The 20799-nt window shown below is 35.5% G+C and overlaps 1 protein-coding gene across 1 annotated transcript; it reads left to right on the top strand.

The window, feature by feature from the left end:
- The first annotated feature begins 5683 nt into the window (after positions 1-5683).
- Positions 5684-20278, top strand: si:dkey-1k23.3 (heat shock protein beta-1). Its single transcript, XM_056457457.1, has 4 exons — positions 5684-6135; positions 9797-9860; positions 13260-13380; positions 17553-20278. Exons 1-4 carry the CDS (start codon positions 5760-5762, stop codon positions 18096-18098), a joined length of 1107 nt encoding a protein of 368 aa, XP_056313432.1. The 5' UTR covers positions 5684-5759; the 3' UTR covers positions 18099-20278.
- The last annotated feature ends 521 nt before the right edge of the window (positions 20279-20799 follow it).

The following is a 20799-nucleotide window of genomic DNA, read 5'->3' as shown; positions in this document are numbered from 1 at the left end:
TTTAAATAACAAGCATCTTAAGCGAAATAATATCCTATTACATATTCTCTCAATTATATTATACACACAATGCACAAACTTGGATATTCGAGAATATTAAACAGCCCCTGAAAGAAGCATAAAGTGTTGAGCAAATATAATTGTGCAGTCAGCAATACGGCACTGAGATTAATAAGGGTGAGTCGACTGCGCAGGGCCCATTAAAGAAAGGTCCCCTGTGCACTTTCTCATTCTGATTCCAGGAAATAAAGTTAACAAGCACTTAGACGCCTTCACAGCCTCTATATAGACACCTCAACACTTTAATAGTTCCTACAACATCATTAAGGATAAGTTCAATAAAACCTTTTCTGCCCGTCAGGGTCTATCCAGGGGCTTTAGTCTACAGCTGCACAATACTGTGATTTTGTGGTATTTTTTATATTAAACAGTTTTATTTCATCAGTATTCAGGTACAGATATTGAATAATAAAATGAAAAATACCATTATATAGACTTCACTTTGTCAAATGAATTAAACATAGTTAACTCCTTCATTTCTAATGTTTTTTACCTGTTAGTACCTGTTAGGCTTGGGTCAATAGACAATGCTATCGTCCATCGCGATGGCCGACAGACCCTCCCCGTCGTAGCAGCAACCCAGTCACGGAAAATAGACATTCAGGTCCCGTTAACACTAATACATGTTAGTTTTAAAAAGGCGTTTTAGAATGAAAACGATCCACGTGCACACTGGTGTTTTACCTTGCATTTCTGAACAGCCCTCCGTTCACACTATACCACTGAAAATGCATATCACGTGACCACACACACGCACGCACGCACGAACACACACACACACACACACACACAGACACACACTCTTTCATGCCCTGCAGTGTACGTACGCGTCTGAGCTCCAGCAGTCAGCGGGTGCTTTGAGCACAAAACCCCAGACAGCAGTGCATGTCGGACAGTTTGTCAAGGATGTACCGCTGGATTGCGTCTCACTATAGTTGTTAAACGTGATATTTAATTAATCTTGTTTCTATCTAACGACTCTTCTGTCTTTTGAATATATCTGGAAACGTGTCACAGCGTCAGTACACTGCTTCAATCTTTCGCTTTCAAGCTTGTACTTAGTAATTTTAGCGAAAACCTCAGATACTGTTGGTTGGACACCTTTTGTCCAACCAATTTTGACGACGCTGGGGCTGCACGATAACAGAAAAAAATGATAATCACGATTATTTTGCTCAAAATGTTAATCACGATTAATAAAGACGATTATTCCTTTGTGTGTGTGTGTGTGTGTATATGTATATATATATATATATATATATGTATATATATATATATATATATATATATATATATATATATATATATATATATATATATATATATGCATATGTATGTATATGTATATATATATGTATATGTATATGTATATATATATGTATATGTATATATATATATATATATATATATATATATATATATATATATATATATATATATATATATATATATATATATATGTATATGTATGTATATGTATATATATATATACACATATATATATATATATATATATATATATATATATATATATATATATATATATATATATATATATATATATATATATATTCTTATTAAACTTCACAGCCACAAAAATATAAAAAAACACAACTTGCAATAAAACTGGGCGAGGATTAGATATTAAGAATCCAATACTTGTTATATAATTCAAATTTTGATTCCTCTTGTCCAATTCCTGCATGCACATTTTTTTCATTCGTTATTCTGCCAGGAACTTTGCCACTGGAGAGCACCTTCAATAATCTAAACATTTGTTTAGAGATGGACCGCAAGATGTGCTCAAAAGAGTGGCTACATGTGGTGAAGAATGATGGCAAATCTAATTATTATTATGGCAAAGTGTAATTATTGTAATAAACTAATAGGTTATAAAGTGTCACGACCAACATGACAAAGCATCTGCAGTTGGTTCACATTCGAATATCGAATGAAAAGAATGGCGTGTTATGTTCATTCTGCATCCCGCAGGTGCAACCAACAAGAGTTGCACATTTTAGTTGAGCAGCTCGTTGTTAGAACGGCTGAATGTCCGCGAAAATTTGGTTAACTAATAAAACAGTTTAGTGATGTTAATGACAAATGCAAAGCAGAATTCTCCTGTGCTCAATAACCCACTAATGACAGCCACTTTGTGATGGTTTTTAGGGTGGTTAATGAGGTTTATTGTGTTACCTTGGGATGTTTGGACTAAACAGAAACAAAAGCTACTTGATTAACATTGCATTCCTCGAAAAAACACTTGCAATCTGGATGCAGTCTCCTCATGCTTGTGATACGGTACAATCCGTAAACTCCGCCCATTAAAATGACGACTTGACTGTAAAATCAACAAATACCGTTATTGTGATAATAAGACGTTTAATCGTGCAGCCCTAGTCGACGCCATTATAACAACACAGACCACTCTGCGTATTCGTACCAGAGTCCCGCGGAAAAAGTGATTGACAGGTGGTAATTTGTGTGTAACTGATCTTTATTTATTTATGATTTGGTTATGCGTAAAACAAAGACCATGCGGGTCAGGTAGTTGAAACAGTAGGTTACAAAATAATTAATTCATTATGAATTAATTAATTATTCATAAATAATTAATTCACTGCCACCTATGACGATGATGCTATCGCAATGTTTCACATTAGACATCGTACTATGCCAAATTGGTCGATATCGTCCAACCCTAGTACCTATGATGAAAATAAGATCTAACTGTATGTATAGTGTGTTCACTGTCATATTGGAGTAATAAAAACCCAACAAGTCTCTTTTTTTTTATTTCCTGATGTTAAAATAGGACCCAAATCCCAGTGATTTTAAGTCCCACCACAACGTGACGTAGGAGTGCGGTTTCCCCGTCCATTGATTTGATTGACAGATGTCATGTTTATATAAGAACATGTATTCACATGTCCATAGAACATTTCTTTGCAAATAAACTGGGAATAAAATATTTGCTACTACTCTGTGATTTTTATAAGTTTAAAACCTTTTTAAAACAGCATGTTTGTAGTAAAGACAGGAAAATCGCCATGTAATTCTTAACCGCTATAATCACAACGGCCGAATGGTGTCAGTAAACGCTAATATATATATGTGTGTGTGTGTCTACTGCAAACAGCATTTGTGTGAAATGCTTGAATAAACTTCCCGTACTCACCCGGTATTTTTAACTACTGAGTTGTATTTCAGCTTCATCTGAGTCTGTCTTTGTCACTGACTGCTGTTTATCTGACGTAAGGCATGATGAGAAGCAGACACACATGTGGGAGCAGTGGGCAGGGAGAAGCAGCTGCTTTGCATTTAAAATAACAGGCTACAAAAACAGCTAGCCTGTACTCAGACACCAAATGGGCAGATTCTGGACAATAATAAATTATCTGATGGGTATTTTGAGATGAAGCTTTACAGACACCAAAGGCTTATCTTACATCTTATAAAAGGGGTAAAATAGGTGCCCTTTAATTAATTTTTACATTTTAATAAAATTTTTCAAATTCATATTTATTTTTTTATTGTGACCAGTGGGTTAAAACAAAGCTGTAATCAAATAATTCTGTAAGAATATTTTTTGAATATATATTTAAATTCTATTATTTTATATTAGAATATCTGAGTATGGAGCGATGCAATACCACAATAGGTAGTGCTGTCACCTCACAGCAAGAAGGTCGCTGGGTCGCCGGTTTGAGCCTCGTCTCAGTTGGCGTTTCGGTGTGGAGTTTGCATGTTCTCCCTGCATTTGCGTGGGTTTCCTCCGGGTGCTCCGGTTTCCCCCACAGTCCAAAGACATGCGATACAGGTGAATTGGGTGGGCTAAATTGTCCGTAGTTTATGTGTGAGTGTGTGTGGATGTTTCCCAGAGATGGGTTGCGGCTGGAAGGGCATCCGCTGGGTAAAAATGTGCTGGATAAGTTGGCGGTTCATTCCGCTGTGGTCACCCCGGATTAATAAAGGGACTAAGCCAAAAAGAAAATGAATGAATGAATGAATGAATATCTGAGTACAATGGCAATTTTAAAGTAATATTATCTGTCCTATAGTTCTAATTGGACTTGAATTCACTAATTTTCCTTCAGCTTAGCACCTTATTTGTCGAGTTGAACACAGCGGAATGAACCGCCAACTATTCCAGCATGTTTTACACAGCGGATGCCCTTCCAGCTGCTACCCAGTACTGGGAAACACCCATACACCCATACACATTCACACACACTCATACACTATGGCCAATTTAGTTCATCCATGTCTTTGGACTTAGCACCTGGAGAAAACCCACACCAACACGTAAATTAGCAGATTCCTGTATTTTGTGATTCATGTTTTTATTTTTACGCTTTATTTATGCTTTTCAATTGCATTATGGGATCTTGATCTTTCTTCCAGCAACATTTAACCTTGAACTTACTTTTATTAAAATTTTCAATAGTTTAAAGTGATATATTGTCTGGTCCCAGCAAGCACACAACATCATAGGACGTTAAAATTCAATGTCTAATGGGCGTAAAGCGCGACGTATATGAAGAGCGGGGAGGGATGCGGTGGAGAGGGGGTGCGCAAAGTATTTGTGGACCCAGCGGGAGACGTGTGATTTCTAGGAGATTAATATTTGTTTGTGGGCATCCGGGAGTCTCTATGCATTTGCGGGAGACTCCCGGAATTTCCGCGAGACTTGGGATGTCTGTATTTCGTTGATTTTAGATTGTGTTGGAAAGTGACCACAATCGTCTGATAGATGTCATAGTGGTCATAGTAGAAAATGACGTCGGCCTGACGTTGCGTTCTGACGTCAACCTGATTTTAATTTCCAAACAAAACGTTGAGGTACGTTGGGTTACAACGTCAATATGACGTCAATATGAAGTCATGTTGACGTCCTGTGCCGACAGAGGTGTTGAGTATAGTACAAAAACTGCCAGCTCATTTTCTGGTATTTTACAGACTTGTTTTTCTGCATATTATTTTCTAAATATTCTGTTATTAAAAACAAGTAAATTGTCAATAAAAGTCACTTTGTTAAACTGTAGCGTTTTCAACATCAAAAGTTGACCGAGCAGAGATCAATACAATCCCATAATAGAATTCACAACAGTAAATAAACACGTGTGGATCGCAAAATACGGAATCTGTTAATTAACAGATATGTTTTAATGAGTTATGAATAATGTGAAGTAAAGTGCAGAGTTTGGATTTTCCTAAACTGTTTGCGTTTGCCCACCCTCAGTAAAATGTGCATCATGCCCCCCTGTCAGCACTGCCTGGTCAACAAATGCAAACGACAAGATTTCACTAGACATTGCAAATATCTTCCGATGTGACTATTGCAGATGTGCACGTATAGCAATGACGCTTAAACGACATATTGTGCAGCCCTATCAGTCCATTCTCATTAAACAGCTATTTGTAGCTTCCCTTTTAGATCTATTAATATCCTTAATTAGCGTCTCCCAAAGAGTCCCTCCACCCGCAGAATGAACCACCTAGGCATCACTTCATGCCTACATTCTCTTCAGCTAGCATAATGTTTGTGTTTGGTAAGTGTTAAAAACTCCATGGCCTCTATATAAGCAGACTCCTCAATATCCACCAGCCACATTCGACTTCGCTTTTATCTCTACAGCATCTCTTTTTGTGCTATCTTTCTCTCTCTTAATCTTTCAAAAGCAAAAATCGCTTTCACCATGGCGGATGCTAAATCACCTCAATATTGTCAAGATGTATCCTGGATCCCCCTGAGCTGCCGGTGGCCCAGTGTAATTTTTAACCAACATTTCGGCTTGCCTCCGTTATTGGAGCCCCGAGACCTCAGCTGGATGGAGGATATCTTCAGGAGGCTGGGAACGTCGTCCTGGCCTGGGTACGTGCGCTCGGCTTTTCTCGCCCCGCTGCTCCAGGCCCAGGGACCGGCCGTCTTCTCGAAGCCGCACCGGGAGTTGAGTGGAGGAGTGTCGGAAGTGGCCGCTGAGACGTGCATGTGGAAAATTAGTTTGGATGTCAATCACTTCGCTCCCGCAGAGATCAGCGTTAAAATACAACATGGCTTTTTGGAAATTGCAGGTATGAGAGAGATACTTGTAAATTAAATAACCACTGAATAAAGAAGATTCATTGGCTTTACTAATTTTTTAAGGAAGCCTAAGTGGTTGCAAACAATTTCTATGGGCTGAATTTAAACCAATGAAGCTGAACCTTATTACCTTTAATTTGTTTGTTTAAATTCAGCGCACATAAATTGTTTGCAACTATTTAGGCTAACTTAAAAACATTTATCCAGTGAGTATTCTGTTTTTTCAATGTAGTCATTTGCTTATTTAAATTATATTGTATTATTATTATTAACAATTCTTGAACCATAACAGAAAGGCATTAATGGGCCATTCTTCAACTACGGGCACTTTTAGCCTTGTGAAGTACAGTAAGAAAACTTGTCCAAAATTAACGTAACGCCTCATAAGTTTAAACAATTTGTCTAGTTTTAAGATCTGTAAGAGGACAAACTTAGATTAGAAGAGAAACATTTTTTCCATTGTGAACTGAACAAATGTCATTTCCACCACATCTCAATATACAGCCTTTATTTCAAAATGAAATGAATAATGTAAGTCAAACATTGCCTAAGATAATTTTTATATCTAGTTAACCAATTTTTCCACAATATATATAATAATTATACATTTGTCAATGAAATAAATTAGTTGTATGCTGAGTTGTACACCTATCACACTCTAAAATTTAATATTAATTTGGTTAAGAGTTTATTAGAAAATAAATAAACTGAAATTGTATATTAAATAGAGCACGAACTTATACATTATGAATACACTTTTAATGTGTGGTGATGGAAATGACAGTGGTGGAAATGACATTTCTACAGTTTATTGTGAAAAAATGAAAAATAGCTTCACAGATTAGCTTTAAATTGATACTAGCCTTTCATGAATACAAAACACTCTTATTTACCTTCATTTTGTTTGGTTTTTAAAAACATCTTTGAAGGTACAACGTGTTTGGAAATGACGTAGAATAAATGTATTTCCCTATCAAGCAATATTTCCCTTGATTTTTCTTCAAGTGTTGTTGATATAAATTTAAATTCCCTCCATCTTGAACATGTTCTCAGATGGCACTATTCATTTTCATAGAAACCACCTAAATAATCTGCCACAAAAACTTTTTAAAGCGAAATTACAGTGATGGGGTGGAAATGACACTGATACTGTGCGACAGCTCTATTGTGTATAAAAAATAATATTGATAATCATCTCACATTAATAACTATAAAATATTTAAATTATTTCACTAGTGTTTCATAAAGATACATTAACAGATACCAGATAAATAATATTTTATATGTTATTTTAATGTTATATATATATATATATATATATTCATGTTATTTTCATTGTTGAAGTTTAATACTCTGGGTGTGCGACAAGGTGAAAACGGTGATTTTGACACCTAAAAGGAGGTTGAATAATATAAAAAATATATAATAGAAAGCTAGTAAAAAAATATTAAAGCAGGTTTTATTGTTAGTTTGACAAAGAAAGAGGAATTTGAACAAAATTATATATATTTTTGGATATATGATTAAAGGACATAAAAGTGCCCGTAGTTAAAGAATTACCCTAATACTATTAACATTACACAAAAGACTGAGATACCAATCAATTTACATTCACAATCAATCCTTCCATCCACATTAATAATTATAACAAAATTATATAATGGGGTAGATACAGACGGACTTTTAATTTCAATCAGCCAGCCTCAGCGCTTCCGTTGAACTGTATTTCCATTACAAAATTGTTACGTTTAAGGTCTGATTTCTTTAAAAATCAGTAAGCTTCACTGCCTGATAGATATATTATATAAAGTGGGTCTCAGACAAGAAGCTCTGTATTAAATTAAATTTTCCCACACCATGTCTTTAAAATATGACAATTTATTTTACCTCAGTATTTTCAGTACAATTTCTGCGCTAGCCTGCTGATCCTGATGGCACTAGCGATTACGCGGTCTTTCCTCTCATTTCACGATTGAACAACTAAATGAATGCTTAAGTCTATTTAACTGAATGTATTGTAATTACATTACAACATAAATGCTGTAAAAGCAACCTTCTGAAATTGAAAATCGTCACATTACTCTTTAACCGGATGTTTATCATTGGCTGAAAAACACTAGCTGTGCATAATATACCCCAGAAATTTAACAAACAAATGAATAATGAAGAAAAATAAGTAGCAGGGGAGGTAAAGTTCCTCTATATAAAATATCTTGCTTTTTGACTTTTCTTTTTTCTTAATGTCATCAAATATAAATTATACAATTAAAAATAGATGCAGGCCAAAGATTAAATGTGCCATTTTAGAGTTGGTATAAAAGAAAAAGACAAAAGGTGTCTTATTTACATAGAAAGCATATTAAACTCAAGTGTTTAAAAATAACAATTGTGAAAATAAAATGTCAAAATATACATTTGAAGTTATAATAGAGGTTGGCACGGTGGCTCAGTGGTTAGCACTGTCACCTCACAGCAAGAAGGTCGCCCGTGTTGGCGTGGGTTTCCCCCACAGTCCAAAGACATGTGCCATTGGTGAATTGAATAAACTAAATTGTCCGTAGTGTATGTGTGTGAATGAGTGTGTATGAATGTTTACCAGTACTGGGTTGCAGTTGGAAGGGCATCCGCTGTGTAAAGCATATGCTGGATAAGTTGGCGGTTCATTCCGCTGTGGTGACCCCTGATGAATAAAGGGACTAAGCTGAAGGAAAATGAATGAATGAATGAAGTTATAATCGAATGAATAGACATAAAAGTTTTAATAACTAATTTCTAATAACTGATTTCTTTTTCTCTTTGCCATGAGGACAGTATGTTACTAGATATTTTTCAAGCTTAAAGTGCAGTTTAAAGGCTTAACTAGGTTAATTAGGCAAGTTAGGGTAATTAGGCAAGGCATTGCATAACAATGTATTTTTTCTGTGAACAATCAAAGAAAAAATATTGCTTAAGGGAGCTAATAACCTTAAAATGCCTGTAAAAAATAAAAACTGCTTTTATTCTATCCAAAATAAAACTTTCTCCAGAAGGAAAAATATTATAGGAAATAATGTGAAAAATGTATTGCTTTGTTAAACATCATTCGTAAAATATTTGAACAAGAAAACATTTTAACTGTATTTGAAATGTTTCAGATTACACTCAGAGATAATTTATGTAAAATTAAACAAAATTAATCTTATCTATATTGATTAAAATAATTAAAGAAGAAGTGACCATATAAAATAGTCTCTATTTTCAAATCGCCCTAACAAATGGGTTAAACACAGTGGTTCAAATAGTGGCAAGACATTTAAAATGACATTTAATTAGTAATTTGGAACTGCACTGTAATCCTTAAATAGTATCTTTTAATAAAATGTCAGGGAAAAATTCAACAGTACACATTTTAATGTGCCAACTCATTTAGTCAACTTGTCAAATTATAGAAGTGCATATCTCCTGTGACACATTTTAATTATTAAACAAACATGTTATGAAATGTATTATGAAAATATCATAATACAAGATATTTAGGTTTCATGTAATCTCTTGAATGACACAATATACATAGTCTACAAAACAGAATAAGTCAAGCTAGATATAAGATTTTGGAAAATGCATTAAATTATTGACATCTTAATAAGTTTGTGTTAACATCTTTGATTACAGGAAAGCATGAGGAAAGACAAGACGGGCATGGCTTCATTGCTAGAAGTTTCACTAGAAAATACAAGTATGTTTTTATATGTACTGTAAAGTCTTTTATGCTAATCAATTAAGGCTGCATTGGTTTGATTAAATATACACTAAAACTTCAAAATTACTACAATTTAGAAAAAAAGTGTACTGCTTCTTTATAAATCTAAGGTCAGTAAATATTTGAATGTTTCTAAAATAAGTCTCAATAAATGGTCATATACTGTACTGAAATAATATTTGCACCCTTATGTGCTGTTGGGCATGTTTTCATTCACTTTGATGATTTGAGTCTTAATTTAGCCAGAATTTTTCTGTTTCAGCTAGCAGTATGATTTTTGGTAACAAATCGTATTTTGACACACATTTTGAGAAAATGCTTTGAGTTAAAAGAAAAAAAAAACTCAGCAATACACTCTGGGCAAATTTACTATCCTTTTGTTATGTTCGGGATGAAAACATCCACTAAATTAAACCGTTGTAAAAATGCATCAGATAATAATTTTTTTCTATTTTTTTGCATAAATCTGTTAAATCAACCTCAGTTCTGAAAACTACTAAATTGTTTAGACAACTACAGGATTTTATTGTGTTAATTGCCAAATTTATAAATGATGCCACTCATTTGGTGAAAAAAACACACAAAATGGCATATTTTCAATACAAATAGTAATTGTGGATTGGATTTTTTTAACCTTTTATCAGTCTTGAACGTGATACAACAGTGCCTTTGACGCACTGTTCCCGATTAAAGTAATTTTTTCTCTCCCTAATTTACTGTTGGTGGCTGTTTTTGCCCCATTGACTTTCATTGTAACCACATTTTTTCGATTACAAAGCAATGACACCATATAATCATGCTTTTCTGATTGTTGGTGGTTTTCCCTGTTGGGAAGTAGTAAAATGCGTAATTTGTACTGTTATACATCAGTTAAACTCTTCAGATCAATAACTCTTCAGATATGCCTGTGCAAAAAAAAAAAAAAAAAGCTTAGTTTCTGGATTTTATATGTAGTATAACAGCAAATTAAAATGTGTTTATGTGTGTCTGTGAGTGTGTAAGAGTGACCTTTGCTCACTTACTTTGATGTGTCTGAGAAAATCAAAATATGCATCTCAGCTCTCAGAACAACATGGAGCAAATAAAAACAAAGACTGTGTGTTTATGCACCATCAAAAACATCAACCAACCGTAAATTAGGGAGGAAAAAAAATGAAAATCTAACTAGGGCTGCACGATTCTGGCTAAAACGTGAATCATGTTTTTTTTTTGGCTTAAAATGAAGATGACGATTCTTTAGATGTAAAATAAAGGTTAATATGAGTAGCTTATTTTTATTGTTAATTCTTAAACATATCATCACTTTGGAATTATAAGGTTCTATCTGCGTTCTGAATGAATTTGAGATATTGGGCTTCAAAGTTTTTGCAATCCATATAGCAAACAGTATGTGTGTAACATTTTTTTCTTAGTCTTAAAATGTAAACAACTTATAAAAAACATCCCATATTGTAAATAAGTTGTCATTTAATAAGAATATGTCAATAATGCAATTTTGACAAAAATGTCAGATATTACCTTATAATTCTGAAGTGACGATATGGTAAACAATAATAATAATAATAGGCCTATGTGTAGGTCTACTGTTGCTTAAAATGCTCAATTTTGTACAGTCATTATGGTGGACTTGAACAGACTTTCAATATGTCCTGTTTGTTAATTCACAGTAAAATTATCACATCAGAATACAACTATTCATAATTATAAAGTTGAATTATTATGTTTGAGACACGTGCTTGTCATTTGTCATTGACAACATTATTAGACCATTTGTTTTCACTGGTAAAATCAGACATTTGTCATTATCAGATTTCTTCTTGCATTATATTCAACATTATAAGCTAGAGTATACTGACACTATTAAACATTTATTTTCATGCACAACACTATGTGTTAGCTATTAAAGAAAAAACACATCAAATGCTTGTCGTAATCATAACCGTAAAATGCGATATGACAGCCTGATCTCACGAGAAAACTTAAGTATTTTACGTTTTGACAGTTTAGTGGCTAATTCGAACGAATTCTAAATTGTACGATTTTAAAAAGGAGGCGTGGCACCTAACCCCACCCCTAAACCCAACCGTCATTGGCAGATGAGCAAATCGTACTAAATTGTAGGAATTAGATCGTACTAATTCATACGAATTAGCCACTAAATCAAAAAGTTACGAATTGCCGTGAGATTGTGTTGGATATGATCATTTAAATGATGTGCGGCCAGTTTCATTTTCACTTCCGAGCGCGGATCATGGCTGGAGTCACTGTGATTAAAAAACACACACATGCAAATCATTCTGTCTGCGCGGCTCTCGAGCGATCGCTCTGTGCAACAAACTGAACTTTATTACCTGTTATTCACAGCTTACACAGGTTCTGTCCACTACTAAAGTAGCCATCATTGTCGTGCACGCGCGCGCGTTCTCTGCAGTAAACAAACAGCCTCGTGGTCAGCTCGCATGTGATTTCGTGGCCGCGTATACAAATATAACATGAAGACAGAAATGAAATTTCTGGGTGAATTATACCTTATAAATACAGTATGTGACACTTTTAATGCCATTTGAAGGTGTTCATGTTCCTGTGATGACTTGTGCGGCCGCCTTTAAGCTTCTCTCCTGACCATGAAAATTTAATAAGCTGAATCGTAGAAAAGCTGAATTAAGATCGTGTGTAGGGTCGAATCGAGATCGTGATCTTTTTTCGATTAATCGCACAGCCCTAAATCTAACAATGCATCAAAGCCAATGTTGTTACAAATCATGCACATGTCCAAGACTGTAATAAAAGGAAAAAAAACAGTCCACAATTTGTTTTTTTGTTTTTTACCAAATCAGTGACATCATCTGTGAATTTGGCAATTAAAGAGTTAAAATCCTGTAATTTTAAAAACATTTAGTAGTTTTGATCAGGACTGAGGTTGATAACAAATTTATGCAAAACAATATTAATCTGATGCATTTTTACAGCAGTTTAATTCAGTGGATGTTTTCATTCCTAACATAACAAAAGGGTAGTACATTTAAACAGTGCATAGTGGTTCAATTAAAATGAAATTATATTTTTAAAAGTACATTTATATGCTTTAATATATTTTATGTGAATTATAAAATAAATTAATCATATATTTTAAAAGTCATTTATCCATGCGGTGGTGAAGTTCCAATTATTATCAGTCTAACGGCTCATTATTTTCAGGATTTTTTAATCTAAATGTCATTTTTTTATCCTAATGCCACTTTTGAATAGCTTATTATATTTATACTAATAAGATTATCCTACATTTCACAGATTATAATCATATCCATAAAATAGTCACAGAGTAGTTGATCAATAAACACAGATATACAAGTAATGTTCTCACCACTGCTTAAGTCTTCCAGGTGGCATTGAAGTTGAAAACCTCCAGACAAGCCTGTCTGCTGATGGCATCCTTACAGTGCAAGCACCCTTTCCCAGCATGCCCCTCCCTGCTGATGTCATTATCCCCATCCAGGTATGAAATATTGACTACTTCTGGCAGCTGTTTAACCTGTATACTCAAACAGACTGAACTTCTTTACTTACTGAAGCTCAGAATTAGGCACTTGGTGTTCAGAACGGCATCCATTGCTCTAGTTTATAAGTTCTTCAATGTGTCACCATTATATTTAAGTGGTCCTTTCTGTCATCCATAGCCAAATGGCACCATTATTATTATTATTATTGTAAAAACACTACCCATACATTTTCCTCTCCCTAATTGGTCTTGTATAAGAGTTTGACATAGCAGGTGAAGTAAGTGTCTGCAATATTACCCAGTCTGATGGTGAAAATCTGACAGCTGTTTGCATTTGCAGGGAAAACTAGGGTGACATCTCAAAACCTATTATTTCAGTCAGATCTTTGTATATTATTGCATATGATGTGGTCATTCAAATGAATTTGTCTCGCCATATATTGTCTTTATCAACATAAAGGAACACTTCACTTTTGGGGGGTAAATAGGCTCATTTTAAAAGTCCCCTAGAGGTAAACAGTTGAGTTTAACAATTTTCGAATCCATTCAGCCAATCGCTGGCACTTTTAGCTTAGCTTAGCATAGATCATTGAATTGGATTAGACCATTAGCATAAATAATTTTCCTATTTAAAGCTTGAGTCTCCTGTAGTTTTTTCATGAAATTGAAAATGAAAAGTTGCAATTTTTGGGGTGACACTGTGGCTCAGTGGTTAGCACTGTTGCCTCACAGCAAGAAGGTCACTGGTTTGAGCCTTGGCTGGGTCAGTTAGCATTTCTGTGTGGAGTTTGAATGTTCTCCCAGTGTTCACGTGGGTTTCCTTTGGGTGCTCCAGTTTCCTCCACAGTCCAAAGACATGAGCTAAACTGTAGGTGAATTGAATAAACAAAATTGTCTGTAGTGTACGAGTGTGAATAAGTTTGAATGGATGTTTCCCAGTGCTGGGTTGCAGATGGAAGGGCATCTGCTGTGTAAAACATATGCTGGAATAGTTGATTCAATTAAATTCAATTCACCTTTATTTGTATAGCGCTTTTACAATGTAGATTGTGTCAAAGCAGCTTCACATAAAAGGTCACAGTAAATAGGAACAGTGTAGTTTAGTTTTTAGTGTTTAAGTTCAGTTCATTTGAGCTCAGTTCAGTGTGGTTTAAAAATCACTACTCAGTCCAAACACTGAAGAGCAAATCCAACGATGCGCAGCTCTACAGATCCCGAACCATGCAAGCCATTGGCGACAGCGGAGAAGGAAAAAAAAACTTCACTAATTGGCGAAAGTGAAGAAAAAAAAAACCTTGAGAGAAACCAGGCTCAGTTGGGCACGACCATTTTAATTTCTCCGCTGGCCGAACGTCTTGTTCAGAGCTGCAGTCTCAGCGGCGGAGGCTGGAAGCTGGCCTCAGCGAAGACTTGTCTGTCCCTGGAGCGTTACAGGAATCAGTCTCATGTTCTCCACTCCTCCATGACCACCACAGTAGCTGCTCAGGATACGGCCTGGTCCAGGATATGTAACATAGTTGGCGGTTCATCCCACTGTAGCGACCCCTGATGAATAAAGGGACTAAGCCGAAGGAAAATGAATGAATGAAGTTGCTATTTTCTAGGCTATGGCTAGGAACTATACTCTCATTCAGATGTAATAATCAAGGAACTTTGCTGCCGTACTGCAGCAATGATATTAATGCATTATTACTACGTAATGATATTATGCAGTGCCTGAAAATAGTCCCCAGCATAGGTAACTTTAGTTAAACAGATGGTAGTTACCTGATTTTCAGGCGCAGATTAACATTAAATTTGCATGTGAACAAAATTACATAAAATTCGTAGTAAGCGGTTTGTTAAATATGAAAGGCAACTTTCCACATTTGTTGTGGGCTGCAGGCTTTACACTTTCCTGTGTCAAGATTATTTAGCAATGTATTCAGTTTTACATTTAGAGAGGATTTTCTTTATAGTATCGTAGGCCTATTCAAGTTTCTTGTGTAAGGTGTAAGGAATAACTACCTGTATAAATTAATTTTGCATCAAAAAAAGTATTTCGATATCGGTAAAGGTGTCTGCAACTTTTGCGAAGCGTCAGATCACCATCATATTAGCTGTCAAAACATGTGCAAGACTCCCATAAATTATTATTCCTTTAAAAAAAAACAGTTGAGTCGGTGCCAATAGCCTAGTGGTTAAGTGCGCCGACATATAGCACCAAGGTGCTCACGGCAACCCAAGTTCGATTCCCAGCTCGAGGTCCTATGCCGATCCTTCCCCTCTCTCCAATGCATTCCTATCTGTCCTTCACTGTCCTATCACATTAAAGGTGAAAACCCGTAAAATAAATAAATTTAAAAAAAGTCGAAAGGGGTATGTGCATGTCTGTTATCAAATCGTACTAAAGCTGGTACCTTAAATTGTACACTTTTGTATCTAGAAAGTCTTGCCATGACAACAACTCTCGGACGAGTTTTGAAGAACTAAACGATCCTGGATCGTGTCAAATCATCAATAAACAAATCCAGCTAATTGAGTAATCCACGTATGAAGAACAGGCCCCAGAATGAGAGTATACAGTAGTTCCTAGTCATATTAACCTGGAAAATAGCAACATGTAATTTTCTAGTTGGTCTTAGCACATGAAGTACAACCCCAAATCAGAAAAAGTAAGGACAGTTTGGAAAACGCAAATAAAAAAAAGAGAAGTGATTTACTTTAGCTTGTTTTTAATTGTAGACAATACAAGAAACATTTTTAATGTGTTCTTCATGATTTTTTATGTTTTTACAAAATAAACCTCTTTTTTATGTTTCCATTCCTTTTCACAACACTTCAGGAACTCAAGACACCAAGTAATGAACTGTTTCAGGTGTGATTTTGTCCCATTCTTTCTGCAAAAAAAAGTCTTAAAGTGTGCAACAGTTGAGGGTCTTCGTTGTTGCATTTTGTGCTTGAAAATGCACCACACTTTCTCTATTGGAGGCAGGTCGGGACTGCAGACAGGCCAGTCAAGTACCCACATCCCCTTCCTTCGCAGCCAGGACTTTGTAATGTGTGCAGAATGTGGTCTTGCATTGTCTCGTTGAAACATGCATGGAAAAAAAAGCAGCATATTGTGCTCCAAAATCTCCATGTACTTTTCAGCATTAATGGTGCCATCACAGAAGTGAAAGTTACTTTTGCCGAGGGCACGGACACAACCCCATACCATGACAATCACTTCTTTCTTTTTTATTTGCATTTTCCATAATGTTCTAACCTTTTCTGGGTTATAACTACAGAAGAGTCAAGCTTTAAAGACACTCTGGAGTACTTTTAAAAAAAATATTTTAACAGATTTGCGTGTATTGAGCATAATTTAAAACAACATTAGCAGCTGTTAGCTTTAATTGGGGGAAAACTGGATAATTTTGAGCTTTTGTAAGCTAATTTTATCTTTCAGGTTTAAAATAATGTTTGAAGCGGGATCAAGATCGGTGACGTACCGCGAATCTGCTAGTGGAGTGATGACTCTTTCTCCTTATTATTCATAGCTGAGTTTTCTTATCCTATGAGAAAACCCATCTCGGAGCATTTTTTAAAAAAATTCTGAGGTAGACTTGAACTGAAAGAGGGGGGTTTCATGACCCTTTAAATTGGAAAATTATCGAATCTCTTGTAATTTTTGAGCGAGATGCGTATGGTCTAATCCGAATGTTAAGCTAAACTCCGGGAGATTGGCTGAATGAATTCCGAAATGGTACAACTCCCCTGTTTAACTCTAGGGAAGATATAAAATAAGCCTGTTTTCTGAAAACTGTAGTGTTCTTTTAAGGGAACTTTCGGCACTTTTATGCTATGCTATCGTAAAAGGCTGCAAATACAACATGTTTTTTGTCATTAGAGCAGAAATAATTAGAGGTATATGATTCAACAATGCCCTATAAACGTCAAATGCCGAAGTCCTAGTCAGTTTATAAATTAATCACCTTGCAATTCCAATTACCAGGCTCATAATTGTTCTAATAACCAACAAAGAGATGAAACGCGAGCTCATATTTTCCTAAGGGCGACGTTTGGCCTTTCTTCACAACCCGGAAAATTAATCATTTTTTGTGTACAGTGACCCTGGCATTTTAGGGTGCTGATGTGGCATTTAAGGCTCTTGACTTCATTTGAAAATTGTTTCACGTTTGCCACAGGTGGAGACGGGGGCGCAAACCATCGCAGGAAAACAGCAAGACGGTGACAAGCCTCAAGACGGCATTAAACCAGAATCATTTGATGGAAAAACACCTGAATCCTCAGTCTCAGCTGGGCATCCAGATTCTGGAAAGGTCACCGAAAGAGACCAGCATACTGTATCTGATGTAGATCCATCCAGAGAAGCACAACCCCAGTCCATCGCAGAAGCTGCATCTGGTATCTCTGTGTCTGAAAGAGAGCAGGTCGGTGAACCCATAGATGGCAGAGAGAAGGATAAAGAAGCCAGATTTCAGGAGACGGTTGAGGGCATCCAGCGAGACGGAGAGTCTGCAGACAAGCCTCAGGCTCCTGCGACTCCAGACACCATCACCTCCGAGCAAGCAGAGCAGGCAGAGGTCATCCAGCTTGGGGATCTGGAGGGGGAAGAAGGATGTACAGGCCCCGCTGTGGTGAGAGAGGAGCAATCAACCTTCGGGCAAAGCCAGAAGCTGTTCAACCCTCAACTGGTGCTCCAAAAGAAAATTGATGCAGGGAAAATGTAGGCTCCCCTAAAAAAAGAGAAAAGCTAAATCCCAAGCTCTATCCTTAGGGTACGTCATTAATCTGGATACATGTGAAAATGGCATTTCGCTGTTTGTGCACGCTGGCATTTTCAAACTATTCCCAAAAGTTTCTCATCACCATAGAAATGCATTGTTTTTTTATGCAAAAGCATAAGATGGATGTGTTTGACCAATAGAATATCATAACTATTTTAGAACTATGATGACAGAAATTAATTTGTGCATTTTTATAAAACCTGCACACACTACAGTGAGCAGTTGTGTTTACTGGCATGGATGAGGCAGGCATTCATGCTTGTTTTTTCTAAAAATTCATAGTAATAGCTTTTTTAGGCTTATTTAATCACGCTCTTGCATCTTTTGCAGTCATTCATGCTCTGAAAACATGCAGCTCAAGTTAAAAGTCCAACTTCTAAAATAATACATCTCTTGAATTCATATTTTTTTTCTTTATTTGACTTATTTTAACTTGGGCACTTATTATTTTTTTTTTATGTATGACTACATTTTCTGTCATCTAGCTTTGCAGGATGTTATATAAAGACTGTTTAAGTTTCTCTTTTCTTTATCAACATTGTGAAAAAGACAATCAAGCATGCGTACATTATGCATCATACAGTTTTTATATGCACTACCGGTCAAAAGTTTGGGGTCAGTAGGATTTTTAAATGTTTTAAAATAAGCTTCTCCTGCTCACCAAGGCTTTATTTATTTAATCACAAATACAGCACCAATTGTAAAATTGTGAAATGTTATTGCACTATAAAATAACTGTTTAAAAGTAGTTTATTATTTAATTTAATCATTTATTCCAGTGATTTTAATGATGAATTTTCAGCTTCATTACTCTAGTCTTGATCCTTTAGCAATCACTCTAATATAATTGTATTATTATTATTATTATTATTATTATTATTATTATTATTATTATTATTATTATTATTATTAATTTTAATAGTAATAAAAGCAATAATGACTAGAGTAATAATCCTGTAGTAATTATTGGAGTAATAAATAAATATTTAACAATTAAAAAAAAATTACATTTAATAAATGTCGCCTTGATGAACAGAATAATTTTCTTTAAAAAAAAACTGAAAAAAACTGACCGCAAACTTTTGATCGGTAGTGTATCTCAGTTTTATAATATTAACATGGCATTTTAGTCTTAAACTTTTGTTTTCACAGAACTAAAACACACTGTAAAAAGTGATTAGCTGCTTTAATTGACAATTGTGTAAACCTGATGTCTTAAAAGTGACAAGTTGACTTTACTTGGAACTGTTACATTGACCTAATTTTGATAATTATGCACCTATTTATATATATGCACAATTTTAAGGCAATGGGTTTACCACCTGCTTCGAATGTTATAATTTGATTGAATGGGCATTATCAGTGGTTATCAGCTGATAGATATGGACCTTCTGCACCTACTGGAAGGCTGTTATCATTCATCCACATGGTTAATCAGCTATACTATTACACTCTCAGAAATAAAGGTACGCGAGCTGTCACTGGGGTGGTACCTTTTCAAAAGGTACACATTTGTACTTAAACTGTCCACATTGACATCTAAAAAGTATATATTAGTCCCTAAAAATGTTAAGAGGAACACTTTTGTATTTTTTAAGTACTTATATGTACCTTTGAGGTATTAATATGGACCTTTTAGGTACAAATTGGTACCTTTTAAAAAGGTATCACCCAAGGGACAGCTTGTGTGTCTTTATTTCTGAGAGTGTAGAGAAGACTCCAGATCCAGATCTGTTTTTACATTACTGTGACGGCTGGGTTTAGTGTTGGGGTAGATGTTAATAAAATACAATTAATTGGAAATTTGGAAAATAATATAAATAATTAACTTTCCATATGTGATCTATAGCTGATTAACCATGTGGATGGATCATAATCGCCAATCAGTAGGCGCAGAAAACCCCTACCAGCCTATATCTATCAGCTGATAACGCCCATTTAATCGAGTAATAACATTCAAATCTGCTGGGTTTGCTCACTTTTTGAAAGTAAGGTCAAATAATCATGATATATATGCACTTTCAATTGTATCCAGATTAAACATGCCTTAATTCCCATTTATGTTTTTTGAGTTTACTGTAACACGCACCCTCTTAGCACTAATAAAGACCTGAGCAAGACTGTGTGAAGCTTCTTCTTGTGTTTTACAACAACAAGAGTGATTAATCAGGGAAAGCTGAGAAATGTTTTATTCTAGGCGACAGATCCAATCTGACACCTAAATGAACTTGTGCTTCTAGAGAAATTTCATTCATTTTCTTGTCGGCTTAGTGCCTTTATTAATCAGGGGTCGCCACGGTGGAATGAACCGCCAACTTATACAGAATATGTTTTACACAACAGGTGCCCTTCCAGCTGCAACCCATCAATGGGAAACACCCATACGCTCTCATTCTCACACATACACTACAGCCAATTTAGCTTACCCAATTCACCTATATAGGACTTGTGGGGGAAACCTGAGCACCTGGAGGAAACCCACAAGAACATGGGGAGAACATGCACAGAACTCCACACAGAAATGCCAACTGACCCAGCCGAGGCTCGAACCAGCGACCTTCTTGCTGTGAGGCGACAGCGCTACCCACTATGCCAATGCACCGCACCAGATAAAGTTATATGACTCTTTTATGCAGTACTCAAC

This window comes from Danio aesculapii, chromosome 5, assembly GCF_903798145.1.
Source record: "Danio aesculapii chromosome 5, fDanAes4.1, whole genome shotgun sequence".
Lineage (NCBI taxonomy): Eukaryota > Metazoa > Chordata > Actinopteri > Cypriniformes > Danionidae > Danio > Danio aesculapii.
The sequence above is the reverse complement of the archived record's forward strand: the minus strand, read 5'-3'. Positions and strand labels throughout refer to the sequence as shown.

Bases quoted from the DNA above. Each gene is read 5' to 3' on its own strand.
- si:dkey-1k23.3 (XM_056457457.1), top strand. From the start codon at position 5,760: ATGGCGGATGCTAAATCACCTCAATATTGTCAAGATGTATCCTGGATC. The intron at 6,136-9,796 runs GTATGAGAGAGA...CTTTGATTACAG, and splicing joins TGGCTTTTTGGAAATTGCAG to GAAAGCATGAGGAAAGACAA. The intron at 9,861-13,259 runs GTATGTTTTTAT...CCACTGCTTAAG, and splicing joins AGTTTCACTAGAAAATACAA to TCTTCCAGGTGGCATTGAAG.